The sequence below is a fragment of the Myotis daubentonii genome, chromosome 2 (genome assembly GCF_963259705.1).
Source record: "Myotis daubentonii chromosome 2, mMyoDau2.1, whole genome shotgun sequence".
NCBI lineage: Eukaryota > Metazoa > Chordata > Mammalia > Chiroptera > Vespertilionidae > Myotis > Myotis daubentonii.
The window spans coordinates 194,144-216,513 of NC_081841.1; the positions used below are offsets into that span (position 1 = coordinate 194,144).

At 56.6% G+C, this 22,370-nt stretch overlaps 2 protein-coding genes across 3 annotated transcripts; both read left to right on the forward strand.

Moving 5' to 3' along the window:
• Positions 1-7,810: 7,810 nt before the first annotated feature.
• On the forward strand, positions 7,811-11,005 carry CHKB (choline kinase beta). Its single transcript, XM_059681266.1, has 11 exons — positions 7,811-8,224; positions 8,378-8,486; positions 8,671-8,784; positions 8,934-9,067; positions 9,334-9,429; positions 9,584-9,642; positions 9,727-9,808; positions 9,920-10,028; positions 10,165-10,268; positions 10,486-10,567; positions 10,722-11,005. Exons 1-11 carry the CDS (start codon positions 8,001-8,003, stop codon positions 10,794-10,796), a joined length of 1,188 nt encoding a protein of 395 aa, XP_059537249.1. The 5' UTR covers positions 7,811-8,000; the 3' UTR covers positions 10,797-11,005.
• CPT1B (carnitine palmitoyltransferase 1B) lies at positions 10,253-19,756 on the forward strand. Of its 2 annotated transcripts, XM_059681265.1 has the most exons (20): positions 10,253-10,268; positions 10,486-10,567; positions 12,045-12,204; positions 12,582-12,721; positions 13,035-13,212; positions 13,427-13,528; positions 13,684-13,821; positions 13,917-13,994; positions 15,029-15,136; positions 15,209-15,293; positions 15,880-16,093; positions 16,472-16,657; positions 16,728-16,833; positions 16,922-17,038; positions 17,310-17,474; positions 17,551-17,685; positions 17,764-17,916; positions 18,423-18,536; positions 19,016-19,108; positions 19,222-19,756. In XM_059681265.1, exons 3-20 carry the CDS (start codon positions 12,064-12,066, stop codon positions 19,303-19,305), a joined length of 2,337 nt encoding a protein of 778 aa, XP_059537248.1. In that variant the 5' UTR covers positions 10,253-10,268; positions 10,486-10,567; positions 12,045-12,063; the 3' UTR covers positions 19,306-19,756. The 2 variants fall into 2 exon arrangements, with proteins under 2 accessions (XP_059537248.1, XP_059537247.1); XM_059681264.1 differs by lacking the exons at positions 10,253-10,268; positions 10,486-10,567 and adding an exon at positions 11,143-11,622.
• Positions 19,757-22,370: the final 2,614 nt, after the last annotated feature.

The following is a 22,370-nucleotide window of genomic DNA, read 5'->3' on the forward strand; positions in this document are numbered from 1 at the left end:
AGGGTCTGCGGGTGGGGGCACCGTCCGCAGCAACGATCCTGCGGGCGGGGAAGTCGGGGAAGGCGGCGGCCCGGTTCGCAGACCTCCGTCGGGTTCACTGGGGTTTGGGGGAGGGTTCGTGGCGTGGGTGCGCCCCGGCAGCTGCACCGACGTCTCCAGGAACCAGAAGAGTTGGGGGTCCCAAGCTGGGCAGCGCGTTGAAAGGGGCTGGCGCAGCCGTTGGCTCTTGGGTGTTGGGTGCTGATGCGGCCTGGGGGAGCTGTCCGCTTTTGGGTGCTGATCGAGCCCAGAGGAGCTGTCCGCCCTTGGGTGCTGATCTGGCTGGAGGAGCTGTCCAGCCTGGGGTGCTGGCCGGGAAAGAACAGAGACTGCTGCGGAGGATGCTGGTCCCGGCCGGACGCAGAGTGGACCACAAAGAGGGTGCTGCCTGGGGCTGACATTGAGCTCCCAGTGTCTAGTGCAGACCATGCGAGTGGAGAGAGACACTGATGGGCACTGGGTGAAGTTCTACCCCGGAAGCTGTGCTCAATTGGAAAGATTTTTCTTGAGCTCCAACTATGTGACTGGCATTGTTTAGGGTTCAAGCTGCGTGAGAAGAGCAAAATCTGAAATTGAGCTCAAGAGTTAGATTTGGTCAGCGTCATCTGGCGTTGGAGTGAGGGGACGGTAGATCATGGCTAGGAAGACGGTTGATAAAGGCAGGCCAGGCAGCCCTGGTTGGTGTGGCTCAGTGGCTGAAGTGTTAGGCCATGCACTGAAGGGTTTCAGGTTCCCTTCTCAGTCAAGGGCACATGCCCGGCTTGCAGGTTCAATCTGGCCTGGTCGGGGCATGTGTGGGAGGCAACCGGTCAATATTTCTCTCTCACATCACTGTTTCTCTCTCTCTCTCTCTCTCTCTCTCTCTCTCTCTCTCTCTCTCTCTTTCTCTCTCTGTCTCTCTCTCTCTCAAAGAGTGGGACAATGAATTGAAGTTGAAATAATACAGAACAAAATTGGCATTTTCACACAAATCTTCTCACTGGCTAGTGTCATAGTCCCAAACAGGCCTGGACTGGAGCCTTCGTATTAATTAGCTCTCTTACATATGAATCCCAGAGGAGTTTCTGTTCACTGTGGTAAGTGTAAAGGGAACACCCCAGCAAAGTATTCCAGGAAATATCAGACTGAGGAATGTTTGGTGAGGATGGCTTCTCCAGTCCCCCCGTCCCTCCCAAAGACGCACGGAATTGGTAGTGATAGTGGTCGGCCTGCAGGGGAGGTCCTGATCTTTGTATTCAGCCCACCCCTTACCCCTGCTGACTACAGATTGGAAGCACTTGATCGAACAGTCACCTTGGGAATGAGAGACATAAGGGCAGAACAAGATAAAGGGAACCGGTATCCTTAAGATTCATGTGATACGGCCAGCATTTAAGCCCAGGACTGACTTTCTCTAAACTGGTACAGAAGATAAATAAGCACGCCTATGTAAACTGTGACGGCTGTTCATTGAGCAACTCCAGGGACCACAGTGTATTCTGTGTGTCCAACCACATACCACATCTCTAAAACGTCCTTTTACCATAAAATTCAGTTATTCAGCATCTTTGTGATTCATGGCCAAATATTGTCCTAATTGCTACAGAATATAATTCAGGATAACCAGTTTGGAGAGAAATTTAGTAACATTAGTAAAATTGAAAATACACGTATCTTATGATCCCTATGACATACCATAGCAGTGGTTCTCAAAATATGGTCTGCAGATTCCTGGAGTCTCCCAACATCAGTAAGATCAAAATTACTTTGTCATAATTTTGCCTGCCACTGTGCTGTCATTTGTGTCGATGGAGCAAAAGCAATGGTGGGGAAAACTGCTGGCTCCTCCTACTAGTAACCATCGAATTCTTTCCCTGCCACATGCTCATGGGGGGAGGGGAAGAAGCACTTTCACTTAATAATTTCCTTGATGAAGCCATAAAAATTATTAAATCTTGACAGGGAATTCTTAATATTCAGGGTAATGATGTAAAGCACCGTGTACGGAAGTACAATGGCTATTGTAACTGATTACACAGTTGTCGAAACTGGCAGCTGAACTAGCCACTTTTTTCATAAAATACTATTTTCACTTGAAAGTTGACAAACTACAGTTATTCTGACTTGGCTATTTGACAGAAACTTCCTCAAAAATAAAAGGTGAATGTGGCACTTCAAGGAAAACAATAGTATTTGTTGCCAATGATACAATTTGAGTTTTGAAACAAAAACTAGAATTTTGGAAAATCTGTGTCATCACTATGAGCTTAAAGTTTCTCAATATTTAAATATTTTTCCGATGAGAGTGGTGGTATGTTAACAAGTGACATTATATAATAAAATGTGTCAAAATTTGGAAGATCTACATAACTCCATGAACCAATATTTTCCAAATGACCCAGGAAGGCATGATGTTTCAAAATTATGCATGAGTGAAAGATCATTCAGCATGCAAAGCAGGCCAATGGATTTTAATGTAAGAGGACAAAACAGTTCATTGATATGGTTTCAAATTCCAAATTGCAACTTACCTGAGTAACTACTTTTTGTCCGGTCTAGGTGTATAGTATTAACAAAGATGCACAGTTATCTGCAAAAGCTTTGGAAAAGTTACCAACTGTAAATTTATGTTAGGCTGGATTTTCTTCATATATTTGAACCAAAACAACATATTGTAAGGGATTGACTGCAGAGACAATTATGGGGAACCTGTTATCTTCAACTAAGCCATATATTAACAAAACTTGAAAAAATGTAAAAACAAGGCCACTCTTCTCATGAAATTTTTATGTTATAAAAGTTATTTTTATAAGATATAATTTATGTTAACATGTAAGGGTTTATTATCATTTAAATGAATAAATAAATCATTCCCCCTTGAATACACCATACTTCAAGTATTCAGGCAGAAAAAAAAAATCACGTTCAAGGGAGAAAAATTAGGCTGGATTCAGAAATTTTCAACTGCAATATTCAAGGACAAAATGGGGTGATGAGCTGAAAGCTGTGAGGGAAAGAATTCGTGATGGTGGTGGTTGAAAAAATGATCCCCCAAAACATACCCATGTCCTAATCCCTGGATCCTGTCAATGTCACCTTATTTGGGAAAAGGGTCTTTTCCAAAGTGGTGAAGGGTTTTGAGACGAGATTACCCTGGGTTATCTAGGTCGGCCCTAACTGCATCACTGTTCTCACTTGGTGTGGAAGCAACCAGGCAGACTCAGGTGCATCGTGCCAGTGCCAAGCTAACTCCTCATTGCCCATTGAGTAGCAGCAACCCTATCTCCTCAAAAATAATCAGGAACAATAACCTCTCCTTTGCCTGCTGGTGCACCAGCATGAGGAGCTCAGTGACCTGGTGGATTTCAAGGACTCAGATTCAGTGTTGGTGTCCTTCCCTGGAACCAGGGGAGGTGCCCTGTGGAAGTGCTCCCTACCTGGGACCCAGGGGCTGTAATCCAGCAGAGCTCACTCTTGCAGAGATAGAACATACAAATTCTACAAGTGGGCCATCAGAATAATGGTGAGAGCCCTGACCGGTTTGGCTCAGTGGATAGAGCCTGCGGACTGAAGAGTCCTGGGTCCGATTCCAGTTGAGGGCATGTACCTTGGTTGCAGGCACATCCCCAGTAGGGGGTGTGCAGGAGGCAGCTGATCGATGTTCCTCTCTCATGGATGTTTCTAATTCTCTATCCCTCTCCCTTCCTTTCTGTAAAAAATCAATAAAATATATTTAACAAAAAAAAAGAATAATGGCGAGAGACAGCTCATCCCAACCCCTACTACTTGGATGTATCTTTGTTTCTGGATTCACATATTATATCTACTGGAGACACAGATCCATACACTGGGCTTTGACGCAAGTGTACATACCCCAGCTCCTCAGGACACTGTCCAAGAACTGGCTCCTTAGCTAAGTCTTTTTAATATATTTTTATTGATTTTAGAGAGGAAGGGAGCAGGAGAGATGGAAGCATCGATGATGAGAATCATTGATTGGCTGCCTTCTACATGCCCCCCACTGGGGATTGAGCCCATAACCCAGGCATGTGTCCTTGACCAGAATCAAACCCTGGATCCTTCGGTCCGCAGGCCGATGCTCTATCCACTTACCCCAACCAGCTAGGGCCTTAGCTAAGTCTTTAAGAGATCATTCCATCTTCCTATGAGACTGGCTGCTTGGAGACAACACAGAAGGCTGGAGAAGCATGGGATCCTGTGGCAACCCACACACTGTATACCTCTCACTGTACAATGAGTTTCTGGGCCCAAGGTGATGTTATATACGATTCCATGCTGGTAAATTGTGTACTCTCTAAGCTCCTGCAATGTGATGCCACTCTGAGACACCGTGAGAGGAAAGGCTAACCCACACCCAGAGGTGTTGATTCCTGGGTGGAATCACGGGTCAGCAAGTCATCTAAGGATGGTACCATATCAGGAGCTCAGCACTGAGTTTGGCTGCTAACAGGTCAGAAATCCAGCAGCAAGAATAATTAGATGAACCTTGATAAGAGAGAGCCCATTTTGGTGCACATACCCAGCACCTCTGCCACCTTGGAAACTCCATTCACAGGCCCACTGCACAAGCATGGGGTAGCCAAGGGCAGAAGCTAGGACATCTGCCCATCCACTTTGTTGTTGAGTGACCCCCCTGCAGGGGGTATAACATGAGGCACAAAGATGCATCCACTTGTGACCACTCCCATAGGTCCATCTTCTTCTCCAGCCCTCCTGGTCTCCAATAGTCCCTCTTGCTCTTTCTAGTTCCCTGACCAACCAGCAAGACATCTGTCAGGACCCAGAAGCCCACCACTACTCTGTCCACTCCAAGTGTCTGCTTGAAGCTCTGCCCGGGAGGACTTCCCCTCATTACTGTCTCTTAGAGCCACCCCCACCCTGAATGGGACTTCAGGGCAGCAGTGGTTTGTTTTCAGCTCATATCTACACAGCAAGCTAACCCACTTGTGAATCAGACATGAATTTTCCTTCCTGTAAAAGACTGCTGCCCTCTAGACAAGCCTGGGTTCAATCGTTTTGCATTGTGCAAGGAGTTGCTACTGAGCCTGCCTAACCTATAGGTGTGGTGATCAGTCAGTATCTAGCTCAGGACAGGCAAGATTCAATCACGTGGTCATCTGATGTCCCATCATCAGGCACTCAGTCTATGCTTGAGCCCAGTAGTGTTGCACAAGTTGGTTTCAATCAGTGAGTAGTTCTCCACTGCACCAGGTGTGGTCTTGCTTCAGACCCCTAGGAGTGTGCACTGCAAACCTGTTGGATCCTGCCAAAGCTGTCGTACAGGGTCCCTATCGACCGCAAATAAGCTCAACTGTCATCCATTGGTTCTAAGTGGCAGGGGAACCCATCCTGTAATCCGGACCTTCAACAAAGCCACCCTTTGCTCTGGGACCTTCCTAGTCACCCAATAAATGGGTCACAACAGCCCTAACCGGTTTGGCTCAGTGGATAGAGCGTCAGCCTGCGGACTCAAGGGTCCCAGGTTCGATTCCGGTCAAGGGCATGTACCTTGGTTGCGGGCACATCCCCAGTGGGGAGTGTGCAGGAGGCAGCTGATCGATGTTCCTCTCTCATCGATGTTTCTCTCTATCCCTCTCCCTTCCTCTCTGTAAAAAATCAATAAAATATATTTTTTAAAAAATTAAATGGGTCACAACAGTATTCCCAAGTGTAGTATGTGCTGACTCCAAAATCCAGAGCTGCACCAAGTGCCACGCCTTCTTCATGCAAGACACAGCGATATCCTGATCTTGGAGGCGATGCCCCGGTTTGCCCTACAACACTGCACCCCTTAAAACCCCACTGCTGACGGGCTCCAGAACTTCTGAGGACTTAGTTCTCATTCTCTGGCATGCACTGTCTTACCAAGGATAGAGCACTTGTCACTTCTTTCTGCACCATGTCCAATTAGCATGTCATCGATGTTATGTGGGATGCCTGGATGATCAAGGTCTCAGTGGATTATGCTGTGACAGAGAGTTACAACAGCCGTGAAGCAAGACGATGCATCTGTTTGGCTCTCCTTCTCATATTAATGTGAACTGCTTTTGGAAATTTACTCTTCACAACTAGAAATTTTTAAAGACTATTCACCACACCAAGAAGTGCCTGATCAAAGCCAGAGGTATGTTCATCGGTCCCATTAAAGACACCTCATCTGACACAGCTGCTGTGGGATGGGCCACCATCATTTACTTGAATCCATCTGGCTTTTGCAAGGGCCATCCAGGTGAACGGAACGGGATGAACTAGGGGCTACCACTTTGTCTTTGAGAGTGACGCAACCTCCGCAATCCCACATGGCAGCTGTTTCTGATTTACTATCCTGGATTGGGTGAGTGCGCTGGGGAGTTCCAGGCGTTCCCCTCGCTCTTGTTACCATAATTCTCATCCTACAGGCCAGGAATCCATGTACAGGCTCTGCCCGCAGCGAGGTACAACCACCCCAAGTGTGCACTGGGGCCAGAAACATAACCCTAGGGCTTAGGTTCATCACCTGACTCCCAGAACCCCTCTTCTACCCAGTGGCTCACCATGCTTCAGGGGTCCTGCACAATATCAGCGCAGACCCTGAATCTAACAGCCCTGAAAGGTCTGGAGGGTCCCTTTTCCAAGGTAAATCAGTTGCTTTAAGAGGCTCTTGGCGCCTTTGGGGAAGGATTGAGGAACGTTTTTGTATATACTTATGGTAACATGGTAAGATCCTTCCTGGAAGGGACCAGGCCTCCCTTTCAGCCGGTGAGCTGCAGGTTTCCGGTCTGGCTCAGACTTAGGGCGAGGGGTTGTGATTTCCCGCTGCAGCAACCGACAGTCATCTTCGGGTCACCGATTCTTGATTTCTCTCTGATTATTCAAATCAAACCACTCGCCAGCTGCCCATCCCCCACAAAAACCACACACACACACACGCACACACGCGCACGCACACACACTCACACACACGCACGCACACACACACACACACTCACGCACACGCGCGCGCGCGCACGCACACACTCACACACACGCACGCACGCACACACACTCACACACACACACACACGCACGCACACACGCACGCGCGCGCGCGCGCACACACGCCACGTCCAACAGGCCTGTCCGTCACAGATCCCCGGGGCCAAGGCCTGTGGTTGCCCGGGCAGCAGCGGAGGCCCAGGAGGCCCAGGAGGCCCAGGAGGCCCAGGGGACCTGGCGCAGCTCCAGTGTCCGCTCCGCGGCGGCCGAGCCTTTCCCTCCTGGATTAGGTCTTGTAACTGGTTCTAGGTCTGGAGACAGAGGGGCAGTGGGGGGGCCGGGGGCACTGGTTCAAGCAGGACAAGAGCTTCACCCGACAAGGGGTCTCAGCGGCGGTTAGGAATCCAAGGTTCGTGGCGCCATTAGAATTGTCCCAAGGGTCACAGTGTTTCCTCACATCCAGTGTTTATTCGGCACCTGCACGGGCCACGCCCGCTCAGCCGCCCCTCGGGGACCACGCTCGGGACCGGCCACGCTCACACAAGGGCTCGCTTCCGCGCCGCAGCCTCAGGGAGACGCAGGGCGGCCGGTCCACTCCGGTTCCCAGCGAAGCCCGTCTTCCCTTAAACACACCCGCCCACGCACTCCTAGGACGCACCACCCACCCACGTGATTGGTCAGCGTGACCCTCCGCTCACGACAATTGGCCGGCGTGACTCCGCTCAGGACGCCTCTGATTGGCGACGCCGCTTCCTTTTTCCCAGCGGCCCCGCCCAGAGCGCGAGCGGGCAGGGGCGGGGCAAGCGAAGACGCGCAGAATTTGGCCTCGGAAAGGGCTCGGGACAGGGCCACGGAGAGAGCCGAGTGGCGCCGCAAGGAGCCGAACAAAGCCGGAGGGGCCCGAGCGCGACCGGAGGGCGCCGGCGGGCCGGAAGCAGAGCCGGGAGCAGCCGGGCCCGCCGAAGAGGCTGAGCGCGCCGGGCGTTGGGCCGGGCCGAGCCCTCGGCATGGCGGCTGAGGGCACTGCGGTGGCTGGAGACGGGACTGTCGGCGGCCGCCTGGCCAAGGACAGCGTGCGGCAGCCTAAGTCCCCGAAAGCGGCCCCGAACCAGCGGCGGGTCTCCGCGCAGTCGCGAGACACCGAGCGCCGAGCCCACCAGTGGTGCCGGGAGTACCTGGGCGGGGCGTGGCGCCGGGTGCGGCCGGAGGAGCTGCGGGTTGACCCCGTGAGGTGGGAGGTCAGGGGTCAGCCCCTGCCAGTGGCGGGCCGGGGCGGGCTCGGGCTCCGAGGATGCCCCGCGGTTCCGCAGCCGCTGCGTGCGGGGCAGGGAGGACGGGCCGGGCGGGGCGCCGGCGGCGGCTGAGACTCCGGTGTGGTCCGCAGCGGGGGCCTCAGCAACCTGCTCTTCCGCTGCTCGCTGCCGGACCACCTGCCCAGCGTCGGCGAGGAGCCGCGGGAGGTGCTGCTGCGGCTGTACGGGGCCATCCTGCAGGTGAGGCCGGAGCGAGGGCTGCCCCCGGGGCCTGGCCGGCGGCACCGCCCCGCCGAGGCTCAGGGCTGGGACTCGCGGGTTGTGCGCTGAAGCTTGCGCCGTGCTGGGAGCGGGACGCAGACCCTCCGCGCTGCCCAGCCGCTGGCCGTGCGACTCCCGCCCCTCGCTGTCCATCTTGCTCCAGGGCGTGGACTCCTTGGTCCTTGAAAGCGTGATGTTCGCCATCCTTGCGGAGCGGTCCCTGGGGCCCCAGCTCTACGGAGTCTTTCCAGAGGGCCGGCTGGAGCAGTACATCCCAGTACGAGGCACCTCCTTCCCCCGCCCCCTGCCCCTTCCCGGTGTCTGCCCTCCGGTCCCTGGCCGCGAGACCCTGACCTCCCCCGCTGCCCCATCCCTACCCCCTCCTGCCCCCGCCCCCTCACCACCCTGAGAGGTTCCTGGGTGCAGAGCCTGCCACTGAAAACGCGAGACCTTCGAGAGCCCATGCTGTCAGCAGCCATCGCCACGAAGATGGCCCGGTTCCATGGCATGGAGATGCCCTTCACCAAGGAGCCCCACTGGCTGTTCGGGACCATGGAGCGGTGAGTCAGAGGCCTCCGCAGGGCTCCTGCTCACCTGGCTGGAGCCTCAGGCTGGGCTCTGACAACGTGTCCGTGACTGTCCGGCTGGCCACGTAGTGGATCCGGTGTCCCAGGGCCTCGCATGGCCTCTCACACAACAGGCTTCCAGACGTTTGCCAAGAAGCCACGCAGTGACAGGGAAATGGCTGGGACAGCGTGGCCCGGGGTAGACGAGAGCCGGTGGAGAGGGACAGTGGAGTGAGGGTATCCTGTTCTTCGGACTTCAGGTACTTAAAGCAGATCCTGGACCTGCCCCCCACTGGCCTCCCCCAGATGAACCTGCTGGAGATGTATAGCCTGAAGGATGAGATGGGCAAGCTCAGGTGAGGGCGGGCAGGAGGGCAAGGGGACAGAGGGCGCAGGAGGTGCTCCGGGAACCTGCGGTGTCCTCCCCGGGCTTTGCCTGAGGGGCCGCGCAGGGGGCTCTGACCGTCCTCTGGTCACTCCTACTCAGACGCGTGCCCCTGTACCCTGCAGGAAGTTGCTCGACTCTACCCCATCACCGGTAGTGTTCTGCCACAACGATATCCAGGAAGGTAGGAAACGTCATCTGAGTCTTCCACCCTAAGGTGCAGGGGCCGAGGGCCCTGGAGTGACCAGTACCCCACTACATCCCCCAGGGAATATCTTGTTGCTCTCAGAGCCGGAAAATGCCGACAGCATCATGTTGATCGACTTTGAGTACAGCAGCTACAACCACAGGTGAGACCCATGGCCTCCCGTGGGTCTGTCCTCACCGAGCCGATCTCAGACCAGGCCTCCAGCTCTGCCGCCCAGCAGGTTTGGGGGCTGAGTGTCCACCTTATCCCCCAGGGGCTTTGACATTGGGAACCACTTTTGTGAGTGGGTTTATGATTATACGCACGAGGAGTGGCCTTTCTACAAAGCACAGCCTGCGGACTACCCCACGCAGGGACAGCAGGTATGCGGCTGGAGGCTGGGGAGTAGAACTCGGCCTGTGAACAGGAAGGTGAAGCCTAGATGGAGTGGTGAGAAAGGGGGTTAACTAGGAAGTGCTCCATGCTCCCCACTTCCTGACTCTGGTCTGTTGATCTTAGCTCCACTTTATTCGCCATTATCTGGCAGAGGCAAAGAAAGGCGAGATCGTCTCCCCAGAGGAGCAGAGGAAACTGGAAGAAGATTTGCTGGTAGAGGTTAATCGGTGAGGAAAGGCGGCTGGGCCGGGTAGAGCAGGGTGCCGAGGAAAGGGGGCCTCGGAAGCGGTAGACGGTGCCAGTGCCAAGTGGGGGTTGGGGAGCAAGGCTGATGGGAGGAGTTGGGACGGTAGGGGTTAGGGCAGTGGGGGAGAAGTTGGGGCTCTGGGATTCAGGCGATGCCCAAAGTGCTCCCAATCCCCCTGCTTTCCCCACCTCCCTCAGGTATGCTCTGGCGTCCCACTTCTTTTGGGGTCTCTGGTCCATCCTCCAGGCATCCATGTCCACCATAGAGTTCGGTTACTTGGTGAGTAACCCAGGGGGCCAGTTAGGTGGGGGCGGAGGAGTTGCAGAGGCTCTGGTCCTGCCTCAGGGCAGCCCTGGGAGGCTGTGGGCAGATGGGGGCTGTGGGAACTCCTCCCAGGCCTGCTCACCGGTGTGTGGGGTGGTCTCCTCCCCAGGAGTACGCCCAGTCTCGGTTCCAGTTGTACTTCCAGCAGAAGGGGCAGCTGACCAGCCTCCAACCCCCATCCTGACTCTCCACCCCACAGCTGCTTGGATGTTCCCAGAGCCTCCCCTGCAGGACCTTGGGGGGGAGGGGCAAAGAGCAGGAGGCCCTGGGGACCCCCGAGCCTCCAGTGAGATGGGCAAGGAGGGTGATCTCTTCCCCCAGTTTGAGCAGGTCCCCAGGAGCGGGAACCCCTGGGCTGTGTACCTTGAAACAATAAACGAGCTTCTTCCTTCACACCCTATTCTAGCCCCGCTCAGTCCAGCAAAAGTACCAACAAGGATGCACACAGACTGACAAAGTGACCACTGCTCTGAGCCTCAGTGTCCCCTCCTGAAAAGCATGGCTGTTCAGTGCTCTGGGCTTGAAAGTGGTTCCGGGTCCATTCCGCCGATGGGAGGCCCCTCCCTTTTCCCTCGCCCCGGGTCCAGCTTAGAAGTGATAAATCCTCGGAGTAATGGTGCAAAGAGCGCCCTTGGTGGGGCTGCTCAGCCCTGCGCCCGGGAGATCAGGGCACAGGCCGCACGGCTGACACGGGTGACCTTTCCCCTACATTCGACTATTTTTAGCTCCAATGCCACCCGCTCACGTGAGACCCAGAGCCCCGCCCCCACCCTCCGCCGGGTCCCCAGACCTTTGAGCAATCTTCACCTTGCGGAAAGCTGCCCTCCCACTCCCGATTTCCGCCATGGAGGGGAGGGTTCTGGTTGCCGCCCCGCATCTGTTTTCTCAACCCAAATTTGGGAGAGGGTGTCAGGTTCCCGGGAGGGCGGGGCGGGGTGGCCGGCCTGAAGGACGCGGGGACACGGGCCAGAGCGACCGGCCCCACACGCAGGCAGCAGTGCGCCCGAGCTGTGAGTGGAGTGGGGGGCAACACAGGGCCCCCCGGGCGGCCCAGAGCGCAGTGCGGTGGCGAGGACGCGCCGGGCCCCCTGCGGTCGGGGAGGGGGGCCCCGGACCCCGCCGCGCTCCGGAAGACAATGCTGCCCCGGGCACCTCGCCTCCACCCGAGGCCGCCCTTCACTGCCCTACGGGAGCCTGACGTTTTCGAGGCCTTGACCCCCTTGCTGACTCCGGCGCCGGTGCAGCGGGCCCTGCCCTGAACGCGGCGCGAGGGTTTGCCACCGTCCAGCCGGCCGGCCGTTGGCAGGGCTGGGAGGCCGGGGTCGGGCGGGCCTGCGCCGCTGGCTGGGCGGCCACTAGCTCGGTGGGGGCAGGGCAGGCTGGGGGCGGGGCAGACCCGAGCCCACCCGAACACCTTTCTGCTCCCTCCCAGTTGCCAGCCAACCCCCAGGATGGCGGAAGCGCACCAGGCGGTGGCCTTCCAGTTCACTGTGACCCCAGATGGGTTCGACTTCCGGCTCAGTCGGGAGGCCCTGAAACACCTCTACCTGACTGAGATCAACGCCTGGAAGAAACGCCTGATTCGCATCAAGGTGCGCCCAGGTGGTCTGCTGGCCTATTCCTGCCGGCAGGTGCAGAACAGAGCCTTGTAGAGGCGGGGCCAGGTGTCAGCCGCTGCTCTGTAGTCAAGGTCCTCCACCCCACGCTTGGCTGGCAGTTCGGCTGAGGACAGGCTCCAGCAGTGCAGAAACCAGAGGTGTGCTCAAGGTGTGGGGGGGAGACGGGTGTGCAGGAAGTGGCATCAGGCGCTGAGTAACTGGGTGCTGCAGGTATGGAGGTGTGGAGGAGGGGAAACCAGGGTGAAGTAGTAAGAACACAGCAGGCAGGTGACCAAGGAGAAAACCCAGGCGAAGACCAGGACCTCACAGGTGCTTGCTTGCCGGTAAGCATGCCTGTTTCTGCTCCACAGAATGGCATCCTTCGGGGTGTGTATCCCGGCAGCCCTACCAGCTGGCTGGCTGTCGTCATGGCAACAGTGGGTTCTTCCTACTGCAATGTGGACATCTCCAATGGGCTGGTCTATTACATCCAGAAACACCTCCCTGAGAGGTGAGGAGCAAGGCCACAAAAGAGGCTGGGTGAGCCTCAAAGCCAGGGTTCCTCAGCTGGGCAGGCACAGGGCAATAGCAACTAGAGGCTGTAGGAGCAGTCCTCCCCTGGGCCACCATCATCTCAGTCCCTAGTCCGTGTGTGTGTGTGTGTGTGTGTGTATGTGTGTGTGTTGCACTTAGTTGTGAGTGTGCCCAGGAAGGTGCCTCCCCCGAAATGGTTCACAGCGGTGGAGGGTGCAGGGCTAGAATTCCCCTGAGGCTGGCCTCCTTGCACCCCCTGCAGCCCTTTCCCCTCTCCCCTCCTCCGACAGGTATGTCCCCTACCAGACCCCACAGACACGGGCAGTGGTCAGCATGGCCATCTTCTCCACGGGGGTCTGGGTCGTGGGCATCTTCTTCTTCCGCCAAACCCTGAAGCTGCTGCTCTCCTACCATGGGTGGATGTTTGAGATGCATGGCCAGACCAGCCGCAGCACCAAAGTCTGGGCGGTGAGCAGAAGTGGTGGAGGGCTTCAGGCATCTGGTCTGAGACCTGGGCGCCCCCTTTGGGGCCCTGAGCTGGAGGGGACAGGCAGGGGCACCGGTGCCTGCACGTGGGTTGTCCTAGTTCTGAGAGCTGGGACTCGGCTCCTCGGGTGCTGGCTAGTTTGTTTCCATTCTGTCCCCTGGCTCCCAGCCCGACACACTCTGCTCTGCACCCCAGGCCTGTGTCCGCCTTCTGTCCAGTGGGCGGCCCATGCTGTACAGCTTTCAGACGTCCCTGCCCAAGCTTCCCGTGCCCAGCGTGCAAGCCACCATTCAGCGGGTAAGGGCCGGTGTCAGGCATCATGGTGGGCAGGGTAGGCTGGACTCGGGACTTGTCCCCTTCAAAGAGTGGATTTGGGGCTGGGTCAGAACAGGGTTGGACAGAAGCAGCCACTGCTGTCTGGCCCCCACACTGACAGTAACCTGGCTCGATAGTACCTGGAGTCTGTGCGGCCCTTGTTGGATGACAAGAAGTATCAGCGCATGGAGATACTAGCCAAGGAATTCCAGGACAAGACTGCCCCCAGGCTGCAGAAGTACCTGGTACTCAAGTCGTGGTGGGCAACTAACTATGTGAGTCCCCTTCTGGGCTTACCCTCACCCCCTTCATATCCTGGCTGCCTGCAACCTGCCCTCTACCCCAGCCCTAACCTCGCACCCACCCGCAGGTGAGCGACTGGTGGGAAGAATACATCTACCTTCGAGGCAGGAACCCCCTCATGGTGAACAGCAACTATTATGCGATGGTAAGAGGTAGCCACGTGTCCTGAGCCCTGGTGGCCCTTTGCGCAGACAAGGGGAGATTCTGGGGTGAGGCCTGAAGGAAAGGGAAGATGGGGGAGGCCCTCGGAGAATAGTCAGGAAGCAACTGAGGGGCGATGGGATACTGAGGGTCCGGAGAATCCAGTAGCCCCTTGCAGGGTCCCTTGGGCTCACTTCGCTGTCCAGCCCAGGCGCCGTCACTTCCTTCCTGGGTTCCCTCAGTGGCCTTCTGGCCATGATGCCATTACCAGGGAGTCCCTTGGACAGGCTTGCGTGACATCTGTGGATCCAGAGCTGATGCTCTCAGCACTTGGGAGGCCACATTGGCCCCTGTGTTGCATGACTGGCCCTTGTCCCGCCCCAGCACCGGCCTGTGCATACAGCCATGTGCCCTCAGTGCTCTCCCACTGTCCAGAGCTCACCTTCTAAAAATATGTTTTTATTGGTTTTAGAGAGGAAGGGAGAGGGAGAGAGATAGAAACTTAGATGAGAGAGAAACATCAACATCAATAGGCTGCCTCCTGCACACCCCCTCCTGGGGATCGAGCCCGCAACCCATGCCCTGACCAGGAATCGAACCTGTGACCTCTTGGTGCATGGAATGATGCTCAACCGCTGAGCCACACAGGCTAGGCCACAGCTCATTCTGAGTCGCATGCTGTCCTTCCCTTCCTCCCCACACCTGTTCTCCCTGAAACTCACACACAACTCATCTGTACCTGAGGTTTTAAGCTGTTTATTTTTTTTGTTTTGTTTTTAGTGGCGGGAACCCCTTTCTCAAGGCAAACTAAAAAGCACACAAGCAAATAGGTTATGGAAAAACAGCTCAGGTCAGAGCTGGGGCCGAGGAGTGACGGGGTCAGGTGGGCATCTCATCTTTGGCAGGATCACCTGACAGTGAGCACAGGATGGACTGGGGAAAAGGGACAAGATCCCTCAGGCCACGAGCAGGGAAACCAGGTGGCACCGCACACCTGTCAGGCTGCCCCTGCCCTGCAGCCTCGGCTCTCTCTCGCAGGACTTTGTGCTCATCAAGAACACGGACGTGCAGGCTGCCCGCCTGGGAAACATCGTTCACGCCATGATCACATACCGCCGCAAGCTGGACCGCGAGGACATCAAGCCTGTGAGTTGTGTTGGGGTCGAGGGCTGGAGGGAGAGGAGGCCTTGTCTTAGCCATGCTGTGCCTCCCTCCTAGGTGATGGCACTGGGCATCGTGCCCATGTGCTCCAACCAGATGGAGAGGATGTTCAACACCACGCGGATCCCGGGCAAGGAGACAGGTACGGCCACAGCGTCTGTGGTGAGGCCGTCAGGGAGAGCCCCTTCCCTCCCGGCTATGGGCCGCCACACCTAGGTCCTGCCACCTGCTTGTCACCAGCACCCCCGCTGTCTCGGGGTGTAACTGTCAAGATGGCCAGTTTTTTTACCAAAACAAGCCGCCTGCTGCTTACAGGCATGACGCTAGTGCTGGGACCCCGAGTCCCCGCTGCGCGGCTCCTGTGCAGGGCAGGCCTCCTGAGTGAGGAGCACCCCCAGGGGTGCTGCCGCCCTTGACTGACAGGGAGGGCAGCTCGCGGGGTTTGGCCGGGACAGGAGCAGCAGCCTGCGCTTCTGACACTGGGAGTCTGGGTTGTCTCCTCGAGCTTGGTTTCCTCTTCTGTGAAATGCCCCTGAGGACTGTTGTTGGCAGAAACGAGAGGCATGGGAGCAGCCAGCACAGGCCCTGGTGGAGGGAGGGGAGGAAGGCCCAGACGGAGGCCTGGCTCAGCAGGGGCCACACGGGCACGGAAGGCTCATGGCGGGTGGGCCCCACCCAGGGCTGCCGGCAGGGAGGTGCTACCTGCCCACGCCCTGGCTCTGTCACAGACGTGCTGCAGCACTTCAACGAAAGCAGGCACGTGGCCGTCTACCACAAGGGCCGCTTTTTCAAGGTGTGGCTCTACGAGGGCTCCAACCTGCTCAAGGGCTCCAACCTGCTCAAGCCCCGGGACCTGGAGCTGCAGTTCCAGAGGATCCTGGATGACCCCTCCCCGCCCCAGCCCGGGGAGGAGCGGCTGGCGGCCCTCACTGCCGGCGGAAGGTATCCCAGTGGCATGTCTTCCTGGGGAGAGGGGCTTGGCCCAGCCACAGCCAGGTCCGGGGCGGGCGGTACCCTGTCTGCGGCCTGAGTGGCCCCACCCCAGGACTTGGAGCCAGAGGCATGACTGAGGAAGAGGCGCGCCAGGCACAGCATCCCCTGTGCAAACTGCGCCCGCGGTGGTGAGGGCATCGGTGGCAATGGCAGCGGCGTGGCTGCCATAACCTCTAACGGGGGCAGCGAGGGGGTTGCATAGGGGGCAGGGACACCTTCTGGGACAGCCTGGCAGCCCACCATGCTCAGCTCCAGGCCCAGCCAGGTCCTGGGTGGTGCCCTCGTCCCTGGCCCGACTGGCCCTGCACTCACCTGCTCTCACCCCAGAGCGGAGTGGGCACAGGCGCGCCAGAGCTTCTTCAGCTCCGGCAAGAACAGGGCTGCTCTGGATGCCATTGAGCGCGCCGCCTTCTTTGTGGTCTTGGACGAGGAGTCTCACAGCTATGACCCCGACAACGAGGCCAGCCTCAGCCTCTACGGCAAGGCCCTGCTGCACGGCAACTGCTACAACAGGTACAGCCCCGCCCCGCTGCAACCAAGCCTCCCCCAGCCTGTGTCGTCACCGCATCTGCTGTTCCCGCAGGTGGTTCGACAAGTCCTTCACCCTTGTGGCCTTCAAGAATGCCCAGTTGGGCCTCAACACGGAACACTCGTGGGCAGACGCTCCTGTCATGGGGCACCTCTGGGAGGTAACAGGCCAGAGAGGAGTCCTGTGGGGCAGGCTGTGGGGGACAGCGGGGGCCGAGGACAGCTCTGAGCCCGACCTTCTCCCTGCAGTTTGCTCTGGGCACTGACGTCTTCCACCTGGGCTACACGGAGACTGGGCACTGCGTGGGCAAACCAAACCTCACACTGACGCCGCCTCAGCGGCTGCAGTGGGACATTCCTGAGCGGGTGCGTAGGCCCAGAAGGAATGGGGACAGGCATGGGCGAGTGACAAGTACCTGGATGCTCTGCGGCCCCCTCCCCTCCAGCCCAGCCCCAGTGGGTGTGGCAGAGCTCTCCAGTCCAGATTGGCCACAGGGTGAACGGACGTCCGGGGCCAGTGGTGGTTAGAGAAGCTGTGCTGTTCACGGGGCACGTGTCAGTACCTCTCTCCCCCCGAAGGTGTTGAGAGCCCTGAGACCGCCCAGCACAGCCTCCTGACCCTCCTGTGTCTCCGCAGTGCCAGGCGGCCATTGAGAGCTCCTACCAGGTGGCCAAGGCGCTGGCCGACGACGTGGAGCTGTACTGCTTCCAGTTCTTCCCCTTTGGCAAAGGCCTCATCAAGAAGTGCCGGACCAGTCCCGATGCCTTCGTGCAGATCGCCCTGCAGCTGGCTCACTTCCGGGTAGGGGCCCTCGGGCTGGCACCGTGCAGGCAGCGCCGGGCGCAACCTGCTAGGCTCACCCCTCCGTGTTTCCCAGGACAAGGGCAAGTTCTGCCTGACCTACGAAGCTTCGATGACCAGACTGTTCCGGGAAGGACGGACCGAGACTGTTCGTTCCTGCACCAACGAGTCCACAGCCTTCGTCAAGGCCATGGTGCAGGGGTCCCACACGGTGAGGTGACACCCCCCGCCTCTGCCTCATGCTACCTAGAGGATCAGGGCTGCTCACTGCTTCCCTTCTGCCCCCCAGAAAGCAGACCTCCAGAATCTCTTCCGGAAAGCCTCAGAGAAGCACCAGAACTTGTACCGCCTGGCCATGACGGGGGCTGGCATCGACAGGCACCTCTTCTGCCTGTACGTGGTCTCCAAGTACCTGGGGGTCAGCTCCCCTTTCCTGGCTGAGGTCAGTTCCGTTGATGGGTGTGTCCCCTGTCCCCAAGGCCTCCTGGAGGGTTGGGCCAGGCTTCCCGCTCCACACCTCCCAGGCCTGTGGTCCTGGCACTGAGCATGGAGTTGGTGTTGTTGTGAGGGGGATGGACAGACGAACGTGTAGCATGTCAGGGGTGACGGGTGCCCCTGAGGAAAGTGAAGAAGCTAAGGGGAATCAAGCTGGCAGCACGTTCCTGTGGAAGGGACCTCCAGCGTCCAGACAGCAGGAGGGGAGGGCAGAACCGATGGAGGAACAGGTGGAGGAGGGGAGGCAGAGGGGTGGGTGGGGCAGCCGTTTTGTGCAGATGTTGTGATGGTGAGAACTGATGGGGGTGGGGCAGCGGTCAGGGAGGTCCTGTACCGTGTTCCTCCTGCTTTCTCAGCCAGGACAGTGCCTGGCTCATGCAGGTGCTCAGACAACACCTGTCAGCAGGTGTGCACTGAGCACAGGTCTCTGAAGGCTGCAGCCTCCCGTTGCAGGTGCTTTCTGAACCCTGGCGCCTCTCCACCAGCCAGACTGCTCAATTCCAGATCGGCATGTTTGACCCAAAAAAGTACCCCAATCATCTGGGCGCTGGTGGCGGCTTTGGCCCGGTAAGTGACCTTGAAGGGGGGTGAGTGGATAGGACGGGGCCCGGGGGTTTCAGTGGGGATTCCAGGGCCTCAAGGTCAGACCAGATCAGGAACACAGCCGTGGCCCTGCCCTGCGTGGAAGCAGGTGCCGGGGACCCCTCTGGAGCAGGACCGCGCCAGGCCGGCTTCCCTTCTGCGTACAGCTCTCCCGCTGAGACGCTCACTGGGCTAGTCAGTCAGGGTTCTAGAGACACCCCCGGAGTGAGGCGGTGACCTGGAGCCTCCTGAGGGAAGCTGAGATCCTGGATGGGGGGGTGGGGGAGGGGAGGAAGCTCTTGGTTTTCACACTGTTTCCTAAGTGTGGTCCTGACCTCAGGAAACGTGAAAATGCAGCAGCTGGTGTGGGGCCCTCCTGGGAATCTTGTGGGGATCCCCAGGCAGCCTCAGCTCGGCCTCGGGTGCTCAGTCTAGCTTACCTCTTCATCCCGGTGCTGCCTCAGGTGGCGGATGACGGCTATGGGGTTTCCTACATGATCGCGGGTGAGAACACCATCTTCTTCCACATCTCCAGCAAGTTCTCCAGCTCAGAGACGGTGAGTCTCCTGCTCCCACTCAGCCCTGAGGAGGGGGCACCACCCTGGGCCCTGCCTGGCTAGGGAGAGTCCTCTTTGGTGGGGACAGAGGGTCTGAGTCTTGGCTCCCACAGAACGCCCAGCGCTTTGGGAACCACATCCGCCAAGCTCTGCTGGACATCGCTGATCTTTTCAAAGTGTCCAAGGCTGACAGCTGAGGGCTGGGGAAGTGCCAGCTGCCCTTCCGTCCCCACGTGTGGAGGAGTGGGCCTGTGGTCAGCTGGCAGGCCCCAGGGGTGGCCATGCACAGGTGCCCAGGCTCCAAGGACAGCTCTGGCGGCGGGCGTTCCCCAGGCAGACACTGCTCCCTGAGGACCCACCGGGTGGAGGTGGGGTTGGTTGGAGCAGGGAGGGACTTTCGATTTTTTCTCGCTAGATACTAATAAAGATAAGGCTGTGGGATCATCCCTCAGCCCTTAGGTTCCTGTGTTTTGTGTGGGAACTAGGAGGCTCTCCCCTGCCCCAGCTCAGGCCAGACAGGTGGCAAGGGAGGGGCTGAGGCTGGGAGACTGAACGGCTTTTACCTGCTTGGAAGTGTGTGTCTCTGCTGAGGTCACTGTCCACACCCTCTATGTGCACTTGGAATAAATTATGGCTTCAGAACTTTCACCTGTTCCCTGAGTTCACTTCTGTTTGTCTGCTGGGGAGTGGGGCCGCCTGCTTCCTCTGCACAGGCGTGCCTCCACAACCCTCTGCACCCCTCTGACTTCGAGCACATCCTCGTGGGGCCTCGGCCTCCCCTCGGTGCTGCAGCCAGGCCTGAGGTCAGGGGTCAGGGGGTCATGCCCATGAGGCACACAGGATAGTCTGCAGCAACATATGTGGCTTCCCTCAGGTCAGCTTCTCTATTAAAGCAACATTAAAAATAAACAAAAAATAATTTTTATGGAAAGTACAAGTAGCCCTGGCTGGGTGGCTCTGTTGGTTAGGATGTTGTCCCAGGACAGCAAGGTTACGGGTTGGATCTCTGGTTAGGGGACATATAAGAAGCCACCAATGAGTGCGTAGATAGATAAGTGGAAAAACAAATTGATGTTTCTCTCTCTCAAAAAATCATAAATTACGTAAAAAAGAGCAAGTATGAGTAGGCACTCCATTGCTGTGGCTGCATGCTTGAGTGAATCATTCTGTAGGTGCTAAAACCCACAGTGAATCAGGTATAGTCCTGGGCCTTCTCTGAGGAACCCAGTGTCTATGGAACACCCCCCGCCAACTTGGCTCTGTGCTGGGGATTCAGTGGTGAACAAGGCACCACCTACCCCCGTGGAATTCACTGCTAGGTGAGGCAGGCATGGGTCAGGGGATGGAGTGGCTGGCAGGGAGACCAGGGGGCTTTTGGAATAATCCATGTAGCAGGTGCTTGCTGAGTGCCAGTGTGCTAGGCAGTGAGCTACAGCAGTGAGCAAAATACAGAAAGTACCCCTCCCCGTGGGGCTTAGTCTAGTACGGAGACAGGCAGTCACCAAGAAGGATAAGTTACATAGCAAGTCAGAGAGTGATAAGTGCTAAAGAGAAAGGTAAGTAAGGGGATGGGAGCAGTGGGGGAGGGGGACAAGTGGCAAAGGCAAGGAGATGAGGGCACGAGCCATGTGGGTACTGAGGGCAGAGATTCCTAGCTGCGGGGACAGCAGGAGCCAGGGCTCCCAGGTGGGTGGTGCCTGCTACAATAGAGAGGCAATACTGGAGGCTGTGGCTGGGGTGGAGTTGGGGAGGGAAGAGCAGGAGGGGACAGGTGGAGTGGGGAATCACGGGGCTTGTAGGCTGGACTCCAGCTTCCTTGAATGATGGGGGAAGCCGCTGCGGTTAGAGCAGAGGTGACATAATCAGTCCTAAATTTTAATGGGAATTTCTCTGGCTAATGGGGATATTAGAACAAAGTGGGGTGCAGTAAGGATAAGAAGCAGGGACTCTCAGAGGGTGCTGCTCATGGTGGCGGCAGGGTTGGGTGAAATGACAGAACTCAAACTGAGGATCAGGAAGCCAAGACCATCAAAGGTAAGACTGATAAATCTGATAGGGTGACATTGAAGATAATTCATGTTTTCTCTTTTGGGTAATTGGATGATTAAATGAGGTTTCTTTAAATGTTGAATTTGACATGTCCATAAGAAATATTGGCTCAGCAGATAGAGCGTTGGCCTTCGGACTGAAGGGTCCCGGGTTCAATTCCGGTCAAGGGCATGTACCTTGGTTGCGGGCACATCCCCAGTAGGGGGTGTGCAGGAGGCAGCTGATGGATGTTTCTCTCTCATCGATGTTTCTCTCTATCCCTCTCCCTTCCTCTCTGTAAAAAATCAATAAAAAATATGTTTTTAAAAAGGAAATATTCATGGATTCTTGAAAAATAAAGTAAAAGCTAAGGAAATCACCCTGGCCAGTTTTTCCCAGTGGTTAGAGCGTTGGCCCAAAGACTAAAGGGTCTCTCGACTCTTGGTTAAGGGCATGTACCTCGGTTGCAGGTTTGATCCCAACCCCGGTCCCTCACATCAATGTTTCCCCCCCTCTCTTTCTCTCTCTCCTCCTCTTCCCTCCCTTTTATTTTTCTCTCTAAAAATCAATGGAAAAAATATCCTCAGGTCAGGATTAAAAATAAATAAAATATTTTAAAAAGCTAAGATCTAGGCTCCTGGCAACAGCTTTGAAGGAAGTTAAAACCCTGAAAGTGCATGGGAGGACCCCAGGGAGAGGCTCCTAACCTCTTGGGAGTCTCCCTGAGAGGTTTATAAAAGTACACCTGTGCTCACAAAATGTTACCTTCCATAGCAGAGCTTTCTTCCCAGACCGCTGCCTTTCCGGTGCCTGTGTAACCTACCCTGGGGAAATGTCCGTTTGGGTGGGCTTCTGGGCACATCAGCTTGCCCAGCCCTGGGAGAGCAGCAGTGAGCAGAGTTTTTATCAGCTGACTTATAATTAATGGTAAAATTCAGCCAAAGTTATCTGACCTGTTCTGGGTTAAAATAAGAGAAACCACTGTGCACAACTAGGGTATAAACCTCTGGTGAGCACCCATCAGACCCAAACAAACTCCTTGTGCCCCATGGTTTTGCAGATCTGTACTAGTTACGGTTAGTCACAACAGATACACCCTGAAATCTCAATAGAAGTTTAATTCCTGCTCAGTTGGCTGAGACAGACTCTGCTCCAGACATTATTCAAAGGCATGTGCTGACAGCCCTCCCTGACTTCCTCGGGTCACTCCCAAGTTGCCTTGGGCTCAACCTCT

Coding starts and splice junctions, on each gene's coding strand:
- CHKB (XM_059681266.1), top strand. CDS start 8,001: ATGGCGGCTGAGGGCACTGCGGTGGCTGGAGACGGGACTGTCGGCGGC. Junction 9,643..9,726: donor CCACAACGATATCCAGGAAG/GTAGGAAACGTC, acceptor TACATCCCCCAG/GGAATATCTTGTTGCTCTCA. Junction 9,809..9,919: donor TACAGCAGCTACAACCACAG/GTGAGACCCATG, acceptor CTTATCCCCCAG/GGGCTTTGACATTGGGAACC.
- CPT1B (XM_059681265.1), top strand. CDS start 12,064: ATGGCGGAAGCGCACCAGGCGGTGGCCTTCCAGTTCACTGTGACCCCA. Junction 17,039..17,309: donor AGTGGGACATTCCTGAGCGG/GTGCGTAGGCCC, acceptor GTGTCTCCGCAG/TGCCAGGCGGCCATTGAGAG. Junction 17,686..17,763: donor TGGTGCAGGGGTCCCACACG/GTGAGGTGACAC, acceptor TCTGCCCCCCAG/AAAGCAGACCTCCAGAATCT.